The 18,378-nt window shown below is 47.7% G+C and overlaps 1 protein-coding gene across 4 annotated transcripts in view; it reads left to right on the top strand.

Moving 5' to 3' along the window:
- Positions 1 to 18,378, top strand: part of ASIC2 (acid sensing ion channel subunit 2) — a 900,906-nt gene that overhangs the window by 814,381 nt on the left and 68,147 nt on the right. For all 4 annotated transcript variants that reach the window (XM_067540972.1, XM_067540971.1, XM_067540969.1 and 1 more), the window contains exon 3: positions 5,280 to 5,407. In XM_067540972.1, coding sequence (XP_067397073.1) covers positions 5,280 to 5,407 — 128 coding nt within the window. The remainder of the gene's footprint in view (positions 1 to 5,279; positions 5,408 to 18,378) is intronic.

The raw sequence follows: 18,378 nt of genomic DNA, 5'->3' as shown, positions 1-18,378 counted from the left end.
GAATCATGGGGCTGGAAGGGACCTCGAGAGGTCATCTAGTCCAGTCCCCTGCATTCATGGCAGGACTAAGTATTATCTAAACCATTCCTTGACATGTTTGTCTAACCTGATCTTAAAAATCTCCAGTGATGGAGTTCCACAATCTCTCTAGGCAATTTATTCTAGTGCCTAACCACCCTGCCAGTTAGCAAGTCTTTTCCTAACGTCCAACCTGAACCACCCTTGTTGCAATTTAAGCCCATTGCTTCTTGTCTTATACTCAGAGGTTAAAAAACATTTTTTCTCCCTCTTCTTTGTAACAATCTTTTATGTACTTGAAAACTGTTATCAGGTCCCCACTCAGTCTTCTCTTCTGCAGACTAAACAAACCCAATTTTTTCACTCTTTCCTCATAGGTCATGTTTTCTAGACCTTTAATCATTTTTGTTGCGCTTCTCTGGACTTTCTCCAATTTGGCCCCATATTTCTTGAAATGTGGCACCCAGAACTGGACATAATACTCCAGTTGAGGCCTAATCAGCATGGAGTAAAGCAGAAGAATTACTTCTCGTGTCTTGCTCACAACACTCCTGCTAATACATCCCAGAATGATGTTTGTTTTTTTGCAACAGCGTTACACTGTTGACTCATATTTAGCTTGTGATCCACCATGACCCTCACAGATCCCTTTCTACCGTATACCTTTCTAGGTAGTCATTTCCGATTTTGTATGTGTGCAACTGATTGTTCCTTCTTAAGTGGAGTACTTTGCATTTGTCCTTAGTGTATGTCATCCTATTTACTTCAGTCCATTTCTAAAGTTTGTCCAGATCATTTTGAATTTTAATCCTATCTTGCAAAGTGCTAGCAATTCCTCACAACTTGGTATCGTCCACAAATTTTATAAGTGTACTCTGTATGCAATTGTCTAAATTATTGATGAAGATATTGAACATAACCAGACACAGAACTGGTTCCTGTGGTACCTCACTTGATATTCCCCACTTGATATCCATCAAGTCATGGACAGGACGTACATCTGATGAGGTGATGGAGGAAAAGGTCTGCTATTGGTGGAAGAAGCAATTGAGAATGAAGAATATAACATTGAAATAGATGAGGAGTCAGCCAGAGTAAAAGATCGTCTGGTCGCAGTAACAAGTGATGGCTGAATGTGCATCTCAGGCCAACAAAGCATAAAAGAAAGGAGAAACCAAAGAAAGACTCAAAAGATTTACATAGAAATCAGAGCACAGGCAGTGGTGGAGAGCGACTGAACCTATTAGTGATCCAAGTTTAACAAACTTGTGTCGTGTAGAAGGATGCCTCACTGTGAGTGCAAAAGAGCAGTCAGTCCTCAAGGCTTAATTATATTTGAAACATAACTGACCAACGGAACTGCTCCCCGGACTGCAGAACGTGTGCCAAAAAGGATGAAGGAGTGGAGCATGTGTTGAGTACCTGCAGGAGCCTGACTGGGAGAGAATATATGAACCGACACAATGAGGTTGGCTAGTGTCTGAATTGGAGCCTCTGTGGCAAGTACGGATTTAAACAAGCCAGGCGGTATCACACCCACCGAATGATGAGCGCTCTAGAGAATGAAGACGCTAAGATTTTATAAGATCTGGCAATTGTCATAGACCCAGTAGTTCAGGCAAACAGGCCGGACATAGTTGCAGTAGAAAAAAAGGCAAACAAGATCATTTTAACTGATATTGCCATTCCAACAGACAGAAAGAGAAACAAGAAGGTGGTGATGTCTGAAGAATTCTGCCAGGAAGTGAAATGATTCTGGAAAACTAGAACAAAGAAAATCCCAGTGATGACTGAAGCACCTTGTGAGATCCCACGGGGCATGAATAAGCAGTTTAGCAACACCATGACCCAGGACCTCCAGCGGACAGTGCTTTTAGGCACTGCAAGAATTGTAAGGAAAGTCAAAGGAGAATGAGTGCATTTGAGCACTGAAAAGGCGGGAATTCTGTAGGCGGTTTAACAAAACTCCTGACTTCCCAAACCTACAGAGTCAGTTCATGATCAGGATTTATTGGTGACCCACAGGGATAAATTTTAGACAGTAGCTTTCCCCTTTTGATACTTAAAGGTCTTGCATGCTGTGAAGCCTATTTAAAAAAAACAAAGCCATGATGTAATACTACCCTAGTCATTGTAATTGCCAGGGAGTCAGAACTTATGGAGGACCTCCAGTATGAGAAATCAAGAGCCTCGCTTCATGGCGTGCAGGACCCAAATGTGAAACAAGCTTCTTTGCAATGTCCTTCCAACAGAGACGAGAGACAAAAATGTCCCCAGGAGAGGAGGGAAGGTGATTGGGAAGAGAGAGGGTCAAGCTTCTGCTCTCATTTACATTGGTGTTACGTTTACATGGAGCTATTCCAGATTTGCACCAGTAAAGATACTTCGGTTTAAACAAAGTATAATTAAAAAATAATAGCTATTAATAAAATGAAGGAAAAACTCTAAGGGATGGTAGCCAAAGTAGGTGGAGTGAGGGAGAAAGCAACATCCTACATGGACAATTGCTTTGTGTTCCTTAGTTTTGAATATATATATATATATATATATATATATATATATATATATATATATCCATTGTTGGTAAGTGCATGCTCAGTGCACTCAAGAGAGAGATTTTTGGTCAGCAGTATTCGTTGGGCTATGCCTTCATTGTCCTTGGATCTACCACCCAGAGCATGAAAGGTGGGGCTTGCTCCAACCTTCTTTCAGATGTGTAGATGACTCTGAGACTCTTACGTTTGGTGCCTTATGCACCGACTGTTCTTATGCGGGTGCATCTTGTTGGCAATTTTAGCCTTTCCTTCCAAATCAATTTCTCTAGCTCCTCATTACATCGGTTGCTCTTTACTGAGCTGCCACCAGTTTGTCCGTGCCTAGAACTGAAAGTGGTGCTCTGGATGCAGTACCACCAGTGGTGAATAGAGGACCCCTGAGTCCCTCTTGCATAACATGATGTGCCCACAATTGCATCTCCATGCCACATGGCACTCGTATCTAAAGAACCGTCCCCTAATTCTGCCCCTACCCCTCAACGTCGCTCTCAGCCATTACTACTTTACAAATTGCACCTTCTCACGTCCTATCACGTCACGTCACTATCCACCGAACTGACTAAAGTAGAGTGCAAAAGAGGAGAAAGTCTAAAGGGAGGGAGAAGGGGAGTAAGGTGATAATTTGTGAATTCCTGCCTCATGTGGGTTTACATATCAACGTTAATGTTCCACTTAACACATCTTTCCAGAGTGAGCTGTGAAGGCAGGGATGGGGGAGCTTCTGAACATCTCATGGTAGTCCTGGGGGTGGCACCAATCCCTGGATGGCTCTGTTCAGAACGCTCACATCGCCATGACGTTGAAACTATCAGCCAAGTACATGGGTTTATTGTGAATCTAGTGGAAAGTACCATGCTGACGTCCCAAGCTTGAAATCGCCCATGACCATTAGATGTTGAAGTCCAACGCTGGACGTGCAAAATCCTGAAACCTTGGTTTTCTGAACCCCTGCAAGCTGAAATTCTTGCTTAGCTTGATGGTCAGCTGTAATTCTGCAGCGCACCTGAGCTCTGTTCGTTGCTTGCCTGCAGCTCCGCTGAGCTGATTGTGCCTTGGGGAAGCCCAACAATCTGTATAATCAGGAGAGCCAGCCAGTATTCTTAAACATTTATGTTCATTGTAGGGAAATTGCGTACGCAGGTTTCCGAGCATGCTGGACTAGTTGCCCCCCGTTTCCCCAATGCCCAGTTAGTGTAAATCAATGGAATTTAACTCCTAAGTGCCTTACGGTCTGTCTACACAGGGAGTTATTCTAGAATATAAGTGTTAATCCAAGTTAGTTTAATCCAGTTTGGAAATGGATTAAGCTAATTCAGAATAAGGCACTGTAATTCTGGAATAAGAGCCTCCACACATTGAATTAGTCAGGAATAGTTAATCTGCTTTAAATTCACACCCTACTTTATTCTGGATTAATTTTCATGTGTAAACAGTCCCTAATCTTTAAAAATGGAACTTTCACTCTTACATCACTGAGACCTTTGAAAATCTTACCCCTGGTCTTTAATGACATGATCACACAGTATATTTTCCACAGCCCCCCCGCCTTCTTCAGTTCACATGACGGACACACAGGATGGAAGAATCAAAGCTATACAGGCAGCCACAAACCTAGCATTTCCTAAATTTTAAGTGCTTGACTTTGCAACCTAAGGCCTTGTCTACGCTTGTGGGGACACCCAGGATACATGTAGCTACACATGGCAGGTGAAAAGCTCTGGCAGGAGGGAGGCAGTGGGGAAAAGCTCTGGCAGTGTGGTGCTGCCAAAGTCTTTCCCCACCACCAGAGCCATTCAGCAGTGGGAGGTTGTGGGACACTACGCTGCTAAAAATAGCAGTGTAGACATGTGAGGCATTGTTTGGGCATGTAGAGAGCCACGTAGGGTACATACCCTAGGGTTCAGGTGTGTCTTTATTCTACACTACCCTTCAAAGCAGTGCCTTGCCGTCTACATGGCTATTTATACTACTTATACCTGTGATAGCTGGGCTGGGCTCTACACGCCACCATTAGTGTAGACATACCTTATGGCATGGGCTGGGGGAGTAACCTTATGTAATGAGGGAAATATATTTCAAACCAGATTTCTGCCTGGTAGGAAATAGCTGTGGCCTCTTGGGTACCTCAAACCTCAGAAAGAGACAGAGATTGTCTGGACAGCGGCCGGGCCTTTCCAGGAGACAGGCCAGCTTATTTGCACAGGGCCTCTCCTCATCCATAGAAACCTTCTTGCACACCTTGGAGTTTTAGAGGCTGCTACCCAAGGGGGAAGAAGCCCGTAGAACAGGCAGCTCTGCACTCAGAGAGTCTGGAGAGGCTATTGATGTTGCAGTGGCCATCCACAGCATCTGCAGATGTGAGCTGGGATCCACCCCCCAAATGACAAATCCAAAATCTGCTCAGCTCACCCCAAAGGCTGGTCCTGATTCTCTCCCATGGGGTCCACCAAAGATCCCAGCAATGAAAAGCTACTGAGCTGACAAGTAGCACATGGCGATTTCCCCCCTCCTCTCCGAGCAGCGCATTTGCCAGCATGATGAATTCTCCATCCCTTTGGGGAGAGAAGGAATAATTGCAGTAATGATTCCAAACACGGTCCGACGCACGAGCACGCTTTTAACTCTGCACGCGACCCTCAGCCAGGGCTGCCAGTTCGCTAACCTGTTATTCTTCTGGTTACTTAGCATTCCTGCTTCTCTTTTTAGAGGAAACTACATTTGAAGCTGGAGTCAAAGTTCAGATCCACAGCCAGTCTGAGCCACCCTTCGTCCAAGAGCTTGGGTTCGGAGTGGCCCCTGGATTTCAGACCTTTGTCGCCACACAAGAGCAAAGGGTGAGTCTGTAGTTTGACTTGTGGAGTGGGCATTGGCAACTGTTTTCCTGTGTTGGGTCACTGCTAAGGAGAGAGCTGGAGAGACCCTTTCCTGTAGCAACCCCACAGTCCTGTTTTCACAGCCTCCCTGTACTTCTTGGAGTTGTCGAACCTACCCTAATGAGGCTGCTATGCTACTCTTTGTTATGCTACTCCCATACTTCTCCCGCTCTTATTTCTGAGCCCCTCATTCTCTCTTCCTGGTACTGCCCCCCCCCCCCCCCCCTTGCTTCAAACTCTCCAGGGAAATTTCAATTCTCCCTGTGGGTTTGCTCCAGTTTTTCATTTCAGCAGCAAATCTGATTACTGTTGAATTTTCACCTAAGACACACCTGACAACCAAGAAATACACAGAGCAAGCACAGGTGGGGAGGGATTTGGTGGGGGGGGGGGGGGGGCGGGTTGTTTTTATTTGGGGGCAGGGAGAAGAAAGAAACTTGCTGATCAGAAAAATCTCTGCAAATCCTGAAAGCATCAAGTCTTGGCTCTGAGTAGCTGCTGCCATCGCTGATGAAGGCTGCTGCTTTATTTTTGTGACAAAACCAGCCTTGTGGACAGAGTGCTTGCTCACAGCCCATAGCTTGAGAACCGTTGAGTCAGATGTTTAAACCGTATCTGTCACGTACAAACGCTATGGTATCGCAGGCTACAAATAGGAAATCTCAGCACCGAAAGAGTTGGTTGCAGAATTACACGGGGAGCCATGTGCATACATTTTGGCTGCTTTGTTGATTTGGATGTTCACTGTAAAACATAAAATTTCAATGGGATGTAGGGGCTGAAAATGGCATATAAACAGACTTCCTTTCAGAATTTTGGTATTTCTGCCCCCCATCCGGATCAGAACCAGGACATGTTTGAAAATGAAGAATAGTATTAGCCAAAGCTTTTCCCAATCCCAAGAGATAACGAACTTATTTTATCCAAACTGCTTTGTCCATCTGTGACTGTCCCTGGATTGATCTTATTAATGAAGTCCATAAGAGACATAGGGCCTGGTTGTTATTTACAGGAAGGCTGTTGTACACAGACCTAGCAGTGTAAAGGGGCGTTAAAGTGAATATAAATGTACTGTATACTCACTTTAAAGCCTGTAGTGCAACGAGGCCTTAGTATAGATAAGACCCAGACCCACTGGAGCTCATTACTAGTACTTACGGTAACAACCAATGGCTAAAAAATCTGTGCACAGAAATTCTCATTTGTCCTGTAACGTTGTCTGCCCTAAGTAGCTGGTGTTTTGTGCTGTCTGAGTGGATAATGCAAGACTGAAGACAGGGCGTGGGATCTGCACATGGCAAGCATACCTTTGGGATTTAGGATGAGAACGTGACAGCCGGCTGGAGAGTTCTGCTCCCATTCAGAGTGGCCAGCCCAGCCCAGAGGGTGAAATTAAACTGTCTAAAATCCTGTTGCGTTCCAGAGCAGAAGGGGAGACAAGTGGGAAGTAATTGCCCAGAGGAAGTTCCCTGGGTGCATCCATGGTCTTTGTACACATCCCCTGCCAGCTGTCTGTACACGGTGCTGGCAATGTGGGTGAATCAGGCTAACAGCTGATTTGTGCAGCCTAGGCCAGAAGCAGGACTGTGCTAGACAAGTTGTTTTGCTGCCGTTAAGTCGGTCTGTGATCCTCCATGTGACTCACTGGCATAACGAATCCCTGGCAGTACCCCCGCCTTCAGGTCTGGATGTGTGACAGTCGAAGAGACTATTGTTCATTCCCTGTCATTTGAAACAAGGGTTTGTGAAATTCTAATCTGGCAGGATTGGGGGCGGGGGGAGAGTTGCTAGCACTGAGATTATTTCTGGAGTCGATGAACCGGAGGCTGCTGGGAGCTCATTACTCCCAGGGAGGGCTGTGCAAAACCCAAACCATCAGAACAGGAGCATTTAGTTCCACTCGGAAGGAAACATTTTGTTTTCAAGGGTGTTTTTTGTTTGTTTGTTTTTAAATTAAAGTTGATCTAAAATATGAAAGACGTCATTTCAGATAGAAAAATGGAGGGAAGAGAGAGGGAGAACAACTCTGTAACCTGCCAGGAGGTGGGAGATGCAGGGTCCCGTCCCACCGCTCCAGTAATTCTTTCGTTATTTCTGCAGAACGGCTTTGACGGGAGAGGTTGAGACAGCCTGCCCCAGGCTCCCTCTAGCCCAGGGGGTAGTGGGGCAAGTTCACCTCCCTTCTTCACATCAAGCTGAGGGGGCTGCACCAGGGGAGCCTGGGTCTCCCACACCCTGGGGGACGCTGTAACTACTAGGATAAACGTTGTAAATGGGCCCCTCCTCGGTTTGGCATGAGAAACCTGGCATGGGCACCCAACTCCAGGACAGGATTCACGGCTGTGAAGCCCAAGCAGAGGGAGAGGCCTCCTTCCGGCCCACAGTTAGGGGCCTACACCCTTTTGAGGGGCGGGGCTTAGGCCGCACCCCGCTTCTCGATGCTTCCTGTTGGCTAGCGTAGGCAGCTCCCCGCTCAGCTTGCTGCCTTCTGACACTCCCGTTCTTGGGCACCTCAGTGTGTGGCGCTGCGGTGCTGAAGGAAGGGTTTGAACGGAGGATTCTGGGCTGTGAGTGCCTGGAATAGCTCAGGCCTTTGTCTTATTGCATAGTGTGACATTGGCTGAGTCAGGGGACCCATTCATGATGTTGTTTAACATCAATAATTCACCTGAGCTAGGCCATGCAGGCACCGTTAGAAAGGTTATCATTTGCTAAGGAGGATGATGTTGTTTATTATTGCATCTGACGAAGTGGGTTTCTGCCCACCTACATTTGTTAGTCTTTAAGGTGCCGCAGAACTCTCGCTGTTCTGCTGAAAACAGACTAACACAGCTACCCCTCTGGATATTGTTTCTGTGCATGTCTCATATTTGTACTGGAAGTTATGGACATGTTTGATGTGTCTGGTCGACTCCCCAGACAGGATGGCTGCAGCAATAAGCTGTTTGATGGCCCATTAAGGGAACTCAAAGATACAGTAAGCCCAGGGAAAGAACCCAGGGGCTACACCTGATGAGTCACCAGGACTTACTCATGGGACCCTGGACTCCATCTTATTCCTGTACATTTCCACAAGCAGCATGGCAAAGGCCAACGGACATAAAAGGCAGCTGCACCACATCCATATTGTTTTCTCTGTAGTCAGTCTTTAATCTTCAGCCTTCACCTACCTCTGAATCAACTCATCTTCAACTGAAGCTGTGAATCAAAGGACTGAGATCCATCCAGGTGCTGGATGTACACCAGAGGGATTATACAAGCCTGCAAACTCCACAGTTTTACTGGAAACCTGTTATTATGGACTTTCAAATCACTTGTATGTATCTAATTGCTTTAATCATTTAACATTTCTCTCATACTTTGTTTCTTTCCTTTTACAATAAACCTTTCCTTTTAGTTACTAAAGGATTGGCAGGCAATGTAGTATTTTGGGTAAGATCCAAACTTATATTGATCTGGTGCTGTGGCTGACCCTTTGGGGTCAGGAGAACTTTTTTAGTAAAGAGCATAGAGTTTTAAATAACTGATCTCTTTACTGGAGCTAGTGGCTGATTGGGAGCCTGAGAGCAAAATGCAGTAAAGGGGGCTGTGTGTATTTTGTTTTAGCTTCCTGATAACCAGTGTAGGGAATGAGAAGCACTGTTTGTGGCTGGTTGGGAAGTCTGACTTCAGTGTCACCCACCAGAGCTGGGAGAATCTGCTCCCCTTTTCCAGCCTGCCCTGAACTTGGCATTTTCAGCTGCCTACCCTAGGCACAGACAGGTCACACACAGAGTCAGAGAAATGCCAGGCTGCAAGGGACCTCAAGAGGTCATCAAGTCCAGCCCCTCTGTGCTGAGGCAGGACCAAGTAAACCTAGACCGTCCTTGACAGGGGTTTGTCCAGCCTGTTCTTAAACACCCCCGTGACAGTGATTCCACCACCTCCCTTGGAAGCCTGTTCCACAGATCCACTGCCCTTAGAGTCAGAGTTTAGGACAAAAATTTCTGACCTAAATCTCCCCTGATGCAGATTAAACCCATTACTTCTTGTCCTATCCTTGGTGGACATGGAGAACAATTGATCACTGTCCTCTTCATAACAGTCCTTAACACTCTATCAGGTCCTCCCCCGTCTTCCTTTCTTGAGACTAGACCTGCCTTTTTTTAAAAAAACCCTTTTAAATCCTTGTCAGCCTGGTTCTGGTATCTGTCATCCACCAACCGGGGTCTGGGTTGCCTGGCAATCAGGTGATTGCTGTGGCTAGAACAGGTGATCCTTGGGTATATAAAGCAGGAGACTATTGAGTAGGAATAGGGAGATATTACCTCTGTATATGGGATCGGTGTGACTGTTACACTGTGCCCAGTTCCGGAGTCCATACTTCAAAAGGAGGTAGAGAAGCTGGAGAGGGTTTAGAGCAGTGGTACCCAACCTGTGGCCCACGGGGGCTTTCAAAGTGGCCTGCCACTTCCCTCCCGCTGGCTGCAGAAGAGAGCCGCTGCCTAAGGACCCAGGCGGTGCACATTGCCACGGGGCTACAAGGCCGGTGCAGGCTCCGTGCTACAGCCAAGGGGATGGGAGATCAGCGCTGCCCTCCCCTGGCTGTTGCAGGGAGCACAGCAAAGTGCTCCGCCTGGGTCCGTAGGTGCTGGGGTCCCTGCTGGAGCCACAGGATGGGAAGCACTGATCTCCCGTCTCCCTGGCTGCAGAAGGGAGCTGCTGTCTAGAGACCCAGGTGGAGCGCGCAGGGCTACAGGACGCATGCAATTTGCCTGCTGCAGCCAGGGGGACGGGAGATCAGCAGGAAGGCAGCCTCCTCGCTGAACTCCTTCCGTCTGGCTGTAGTGCCTTATGGTTTGGCCCGCACTTAGCAGGCCGCCCACCGTGACTTAGCTGCCAGGCCGTGTCTTTCAGTGTGTAGCGACAGTCACGAGTGCTTGGTCTGCGAGTGTGTGACACACGGCGAGTCATTTGTAGGCATAAAAGAGTGAACGTAAAAATGAGCACAGCAGCATCAAAATGTTTACTTAAATAGAGCGTGGTTTGTAGTCCTTACTGGTGTGTACGTCAGTACGTTTTTCATGGGTTGATAGACTGGTGGCCCTTCAGGGTTGTAAACATATTTGTGGCCCTCAAGCCAAAAAGATGGGGAACCCCTGGTTTAGAGAATGGCTGTGAATGTGATTCAAGGTCTGGAAAACCTGCCTCAGAGTGAGAGACTTAAGGTATGTCTACACTGCAGGTTAAGCCCAGAGCAGACTTAGGTTTCAGCCCAGGCCCCCGCTTCCATCCACACACAAATCAGTCTTACTCGGGTCAGCAGCACTAGGACCCAGCTCCCAGGATGCTGGTAGGGAGTGGGCCAGAGCCTGAGCCCCGCTGTGACTTGGGTCCACATCCTGTCACTTCGCAGTGCGCACCAAGTCCAGCCGCGGACCGGAGTCAGAAGGTCTGCATAGCGCAGTATGGACACGTTAGCATGGTTCTGAAACCCGGGTCTGGCAACTGCTAACCACGCTTACAAGGCACTGTGGACGCTCACTTGGATGGAAACAGCCAAGTCCACAACCCCCACAGACTGGGTTCGCAGGGTGGTGTAGACGTGCCCAAGGAACTAGACCTTTCTAACTTGTTGAGAGTACCAGGGGAGCTGGTCGCAGTCCGTAAGTCCCTACCTGGGGAGATGATTGCTGATGGTAGACAGCTCTCCAGTCCAGCAGATAAAGACCAAACAAAAGAGCCAGTCTCTGGAAGCCGAAGCTAAACAACTTCAAAATGGGAACAAGGTACAATTTTTGCATCCCAGCATACCTCCGGGTGTGACAGAGTCTCCACATGAATTCTGTAAATCACAGCTGGATGTCTCGGTCTCAGATGGATGCTCTAGCTCACCACGGGTTATTGGACAAGATGCAGGATTAAGATTCCCTGGCCTGTGCTAGGCAGCAGGTCAGACCAGGTGATTGAACACGCTGGCCTGGCCGTAAATCCTCTCAGCTCACTGCCTCCCCGGTGTCAGACCAGATCTCCCCAGGTGTCAGAATCACCTGAAAGATGTTGCATTCCAAGGGCATTTTGTTACTACCACTGTTGTCTATATGGATTATCTCATAGTGCCCCCTCGCCTCAATTGTTTTGTCTGTTTGAATTTCACAAGAGTGGGTCATTTACTGTATTGTTTCTATCATATTAGCCACAGCCCACGGAGAGGATTTCATGTCTTCCTTACCCCATCTAGCTCAAAGCCAGCTCCTGCCTCAGTTTCCCCTCATGCAGGTTGGCTTTCTTGACCTGCCTAGGAAGAACTTACCACCATGCCCCAAGTCTCTTTCTGGGCACAGCTTTAGCCTTCAAACAAAAAACTTAGTCAAAACATGAAACCCAAAATAGTTGCTCCACCCACCCTGGACTACAGTTCCCTGGCTTCTGACGCCAAACTGCTAGGAAGACACACACCCTTTCCTTCAGTCCCCTCTGCTCCAGGGCCCCCTGCAGGGGCTGTGCTCTCTTAGCCCTTTATAAGAAACACCTGATGGGTGTTCCCAGCTGGGCCTGATAAATAAATGGGGGCTGGCCAGCCCCCAGCCCTCAAAAAGGCAGGTGACCCTGTGGCAGTCCCTGCAGAGTATTGTTGTTTGGTGTTATTGTGTAACTGACTGGTGGGGCTGTGTTACAGCTTCCCCCCCATAGCTGCTCCACAACCAGCAGCTAGGGCAGCCTGGCTTTCAAGCTAGCTAGCTCTGCAGGTCCCCGGTGCGCTGGCCAAGAAGGCAGCTATCACAATTGCTCACTTATGATCATCCTAACATCTGCTGGTCACTCTCCAGCCCTTCAAGAAGGGATGGACCCTGCCCATGGGGGCTCAGGGTGACAAAGGGAGATTAGAGGAAAGCAGCTTGTCTCCTTGCAGGCAGCACAAGAACATTCTGATTATTTGTTATCACCAATGGCGGGAGGCCTGCAGCTCATAACACATTACTTCTCTAGCATCCCGGCAGTGAAACGTTATCACTGCCCTGACGAATGGGATGTGACAGTGCTGTTAGATCTGAATACTTGTTAGACATTTGAAAGTCAGCCAGTGGCATAAAGCTCTTTCCTGGCGCTTCTGTTCTCTGCCCTGCTTCCTCATTGCCCTTCTCAGGTTCTTTCTGCCCCTGAATTCTCCCTCGCATGAAATGAGACTCAAAAACACAGAGTGAGTTCCAGCAGAGGTTGGGTTTCTTTGGTCATCAGTGGCATTAGAGCCACAGCAGTTCCACTTCAGCTCAGATTAACTCAAGGAAACTCATCAGCAGATGTACCACTTACTAGTGGAAACTTACCATCAAACTTCTCTGTAAGCCAAGGATGACGTGGGCACTGCTCAGCAGTTGTGATACACACCGGTAATTATTTCAGTAGAAGTCTGCGTGGACATTCTTACTCTGAAATATAAGGAGCTAACTTAAGCCAGCACACAGACTGGCAGTGAAGTAATTAGAGGTGTGAGCTGCAACCTGTTTAGTTATTTTAGTTCCAGTTTTCAGGGAGACGAGTTCCAAGGATTGGCAGTGGATTCTTCTGACTTATGAAGTAACAGGTTTCTGCCAGTCTGGATCTTGTGTATCTGTATCTTGTCCAGCAGGCTACAGAAAATGAGCTGCTTTCATTCTTAGGATACTGAGCACTCATTTTTAGTTTAACACCTTAGTAATGGGTAGGTAAAACACTCTTTGGGGGCCTAGGCAGCAGCTGTTCAGATATCGAACAGCTGCTCTCCAGTCAACACGCGCTTTGCCTGCCAAACTTTCTCCAGTCCCTGTTGTGGCGGGCAGCATGTCTATGGCTCAGACTCCTTAGACCCATCCAGCCCTATAGGGAGAAGCTGTTGCAAGCCGGCAATGCTGCCAGGGCATATATTGTCCACACACCCGAATGCCCAGTGCTCCTGGGATTGCGCTGTGTTAGGGGGATCCTCAGTGCTTTTCCCTGCTGTGCACTGACAGCAGGAGTGGGACAAACTTGCTTTCCTCCCCCCCTGTGACATCCACCTCCTTTCATCTCTCCATGATACATATAGCTTAAAATAAACCCTGAGCCTGGAGCTTGGTGGGAGGGAGGATGTTCCCCTTGCATACAGCACGGAGCGAACCTACTTCTCCATGCCTGGGAATAGAGTGGCCGTTCACACTGGGAGTTAGATCGCCACAGCAAGTCTGTACAGTGGGAACAGTGGATATGAGAGACAGTTGATTCAAGGTGCAAAAGTCACTACGAAACAGTCTGCTTCTAATTAATTAGGTCTCGTCTACACTTAAAATGCTGTAGCGGCGCACCAGTCGCGCTTCAGTGACGGCGCTGCCTACGCCAACGGGAGGGGGTGTCACTGTCTACACTGAGGGGTTAGGTTAATTAACTGCATCACTCAGGGACGAGGGTTTTTCACACCCCTGAACGAGGTAGTTACACCAACCTAATTTCCTAGTGCAAACCAGGCCATAGGGTTTTATTGCTCCAGCAATTTCTTTGTCACTCACTTTTTGCTGCAGACTTTACACATCAGATACTACAGCATCCCTGTCCATTTCCAAATCCAGAAATCGACTCATCTCAGCGACGTTTTCCAAAAGGGCTTTCCAAATCACAATGACCAGGTGCTCACTATGACCTGTACCCTGCAACACTCTGCTGGTGCATCCCCGATAGAGACCCACCGCACAACTGGGAAACTGACCAGATGTTTTCATTGAGGCCCTTGCAGTGCACAGAGCAACCCAGCAGAACGAGAGAGGAAGGATGGTCCAGTGGTTAGGGTGATAGCCTGGTAACAGCCCTGCTCTACCTCACAGGGGTGTTGGGAGGGCAGACTTGTTCAAGACTGTGCGGTGCTCAGATACTATGGTAATGGGGTTTAGAGCTACGATAGCCTGGCCTAAATAGCGAAATCGGGTAAATGAGATTTAAAAAAAAAAAAAATTATTCCAGTTTACCTAATCCAAAGAGCTGGTGTTAATACAGATGAGGGCGGTTTTCAATTCCCGACAGCGTCACTTTAACACAAGCCTCTGCACACGCCAGTAAATGAATACTCCCCTCCTGCCCCCACGCCTCTTCCCACTGCCTCTCCCTTCCCCCATGGCAGCGGTGGCAGCTAATGTGTACGTTCTCTAGCAAAGTGTGCGTGATAAAGAACTGGCTGGAGGAATGGCAGCCTCGCTGATGAGCTGCAGAATCTTTGGCAGTGATTATTGTGCCGTGGATCAATGGTCTCTCCAACCCGGGGTTTCTATTTGTGCATCTGACTCATTAAGCCGAAAAGCAGATTAACTAATGTTTCAGTCAACTTTCGCAGAGTCTCTGAAAGGCCTGCTCGGAGTCAGGGGCAGCGGGGTCATAGCAAGGCACAGACCTCTCGTTGTTAAAAGTTGCAGCACTCTGCTCTTCGAGATGGCCCTGCAGTCGTTTATCTCGAATGAGCTGCGTATCACAAATCACTTACAAAACGGGAAGGCGTCTGAGCCCCGCACGCACTCCTGAGATGCTGGTAAGCAGCATAGAAATGTTGGGCTGGAAGGGACCTCGAGAAGTCCGCAAGTCCAGCCCCCTACGCTGAAGCAGGACCTAGTAAATATAGACCATCCCTGACAGGTGTTTGTCCAACCTGTCCCTAAAAAACCTCCAGTGACGGGATTCCACAAGCTCCCTCGCTAACCTGTGCCGGCGCGTATCTATCCTTTAGTTCAGAAGCTTTTCCTAATAGCTAACCCTAAATCTCCCTTGCTGCAGATTAAGCCCTTTTTGTTCTACCCTCGGTGGACATGAAGGACAGTTGATCACCAGCCTGTTTCTAACAGCTCTTAACATATTTGAGGACTGCTGTCAGGTCCTCCCTCAGTTGTCTCTTCTCTAGATGAAACAGGCCCAATTATTTCAACCTCTCCTTTTCTAAACCTCTGATCCTTTTTGTTGCTCTCCTCTGGACTCGCTGTGATTTGTCTGAATCTTTCTTAACATGTGACGCCCAAAAATCAGCATTAGGGGACAGACTGCACCTGTTTTGGAGGCTTCCATTACAGCTCTCAGCATTGCCTGGTGGTGAGGTGTAGCATCATTATGTCCATTTTATAGAATGAGAAAACTGAGGCACAGAGAGGGGAAAGTGACTTACCCCAAGTAACAAAATAAGCCAGTGCCAGAGCCAGGCTCTCCTGATTCCCAGTTGACTGTTCCAGCCACTACATCTCCTTTATTTGCTATCAAGCACACCATTGATCTGGTGCCGCCCTGAAAATTCACTCCTCTACGATTGCTTGTTTGCTTGCTTGTAAAGAAAGCCTTTTGCTGTTTTGTCAGCAGCCGAAAGGAGGATTTTATGTTTAGAGAGCCATTGCCAGCTGTGAAAAACGACTCCAACAAAGCCACCGGTCCCCTTAGTGAGATCACATTAGCGCCATAAAATCCACTAATAGATTAAGTGCGAGAAATGGATCGCGAGAATGGTGATTAATAAATACCTTCGCAACCTTACACATGGCACTTTACAGCACGCTCATTTTTTAGTTCTCAAACAGGAAATGAAACACAGAGTTGAGTGTTGTATTATACAATGCAGCCACCTGACGCTGAAGCACTTTGGCAACACCTCCTTCTCAAATTAAACCCATGTTACAGTAGCAAGTGGAAATTGGAAATATTTGTCTCCCTTTAACTTGGCTGCTTCAGCGATGTTTGGAAACGTGTCTGTGTCCTAATGCCTGCAAGAAAAACAAATAACGTTCTCATTCATGCTTACACAAAGGGCTGGGCCCTATAGACCACGGCTGCAAACCTTTCTTCTTTGCTTCAGTTCCCACTTCCAGAGTGTGCTGTTACATTTAAAAAACAAAACAACACGAAAAAACAGGACTACACAAAACCCTTGAGGAAATGATCCCCATAGAGAATGAAAGAAGGAAGTTGAGCCTGGACTGAATTGCCTAATGTGACTGATTTAGAATTGTGTGTCATGGGCCCTGTACTGCTAACAATGGATGACGATTTCCCTTTAGCTCAGAGGGCCTGTGCTTTTGCTGGGGTTTCTGAATGGCATGGTGTGCAATGCAGAAATAGCCATGACATGTCTCGGTGTCCATTGATTTGTTACATTTAAGCAGAGTTCAGTGGACCCAGATACAGTGCTGGGAAGAGTTTGTTTGACTCCTCATTGCAGATGGTCACACTACCCCTCCCCAGAGCTTTCCCTTGAAGGTTTGGCCAGCAGTCACCTGTAATTACTTGACCCCATGGCAGAAGGGATTGCTAGATCATTGTCTCTCTGGTTGGGACCATGGGAGGGCAGCTTATCATAGGACAACCAGGTGGGCATCTTAAAGTCAGAGGGGTGGCACCCAGTTAGAAAGAGAACTGGCGCACAGAGGGAGAGTTGGCAGGAAATCCACTTGCCCCTGGGAGTGGACAATGAGAAGCATATGTATTTCGAGCTGCCGTCCTTTGGATGTTTCGTCCATTCCGTGCGCAGCACGGCACAGCCAGTCAAGTGCATTGTGGTGCATGCATGTGCTGGGAGGGGCGTGGCTGTCTTTTGAATCATCAAGTATGGACCGGTGCTGAAGGTACTAGATGGACCCTTGTTTTGAGCCTGGATGGCATTTCAAATCATCAGGAAACTGGCCTTTCATACTCTCCCGTTCAGTGCTATTCCTCTGTGTTCTGTTCTCCTGACTAGTTACAGCCTGAATGCTGATGTTGTGCTTGGCAATAACGTAGTTCTGTAGCCGGAAGAATCCCACGATGATCGAGAAAATGCACCAAAATGTTTAGGAAGGATGGTCAAATCTAGAGCGTTGTGGAAAGTGGCAGCTGCTCCCCACGAAAGATTATTGTGCCTTGCAGAGAAAATGAGCATCCCTCCAGTCGTACTTAAGAAAACAAACCCCAGATCGTAGATTAACCACATCTGCTGAGCCGAGGAGATGTTTTTCCGCTGTGTTATCAAGGAAATGATAAGAAGTGGAACCAGAGACCAACCCTAGGAGATTCCCCATAGCTAGTGGGGGTCATCTCTTCTTTTGCATCCATCAGAGAGTCTTTATCCTGTACCACACACAGCAACTGCAGGAAGCTGCACCCAGCGCAGGGGAACTGATTGCTACGTGCAGCATGGAGCTGAAGAGAAGCTGTGTTTCTGTCTAAGGAGCGAGAAGGGGGCACTGTTGTGTGTACAGCTAGCATTTCCTGGCAGCTGTAATTCAGAGGATTAGTCGCTTGAGCTGTCCACAGGCTTTATTTAAAGGAATCTGATTCAATCTTAGCGTGTTTGGCTGAAAGCTTACCCAATGATGAGCTGATAAATGGCCAGTGCTGCTTATAACTCAGACAAAAATAAGGCTGAATAACAGAGAAAATGTCTAGATGGTGAGATGTCTTGGGTTGCAGCATCCTCTGCCTAGGGACTTGGCATATTTCACACTGGACAAGACACAGCGGTAGGCCCCTGTGGGCTGGACGCAGATGACTGTAACACATCCTCACAGTCGTCGGGCTGCGTTTTACTGACTTGAAGCGAGTAACTCAGCAGCAAATCATGAGAATGATCATCTTGTGGCCAGTGTTTTTGCCTGGGTGCCCCCAGGCAAGTAGCTTCTGCTTCTCACTAGAAGCTGGAGAACAGCCTGCAATATCTCAAGCAAATCAGCATGTCGTAGAGGAAGGTCCCCAGCTCTCTAGGATGGCATCTTGCCAGACCCATTGTGTCTACAGCCGAGTTAAACCACAGAATGAATGCTTTGGCTGCTTGCACTCCTTCCCTTCTCCCTCAGATACATGGACTTTCTGACTGGCGGCACAGGGCCCTGCCTTCCTCATCTGCTCAATGCAGACAATGGTTCTGCTGATCCGTTCATAACCACTACTGGAATTAAACAGGATGGTATCTTCATTTTATCCTTCTGCTACGAGTCCTGAGGCTC

This window comes from Emydura macquarii, unplaced genomic scaffold (assembly GCF_026122565.2).
Source record: "Emydura macquarii macquarii isolate MOO-44397 ecotype Brisbane River unplaced genomic scaffold, CSIRO-AGI_Emac_v2 contig_629, whole genome shotgun sequence".
Taxonomy (NCBI): domain Eukaryota; kingdom Metazoa; phylum Chordata; order Testudines; family Chelidae; genus Emydura; species Emydura macquarii.
The sequence above is the reverse complement of the archived record's forward strand: the minus strand, read 5'-3'. Positions and strand labels throughout refer to the sequence as shown.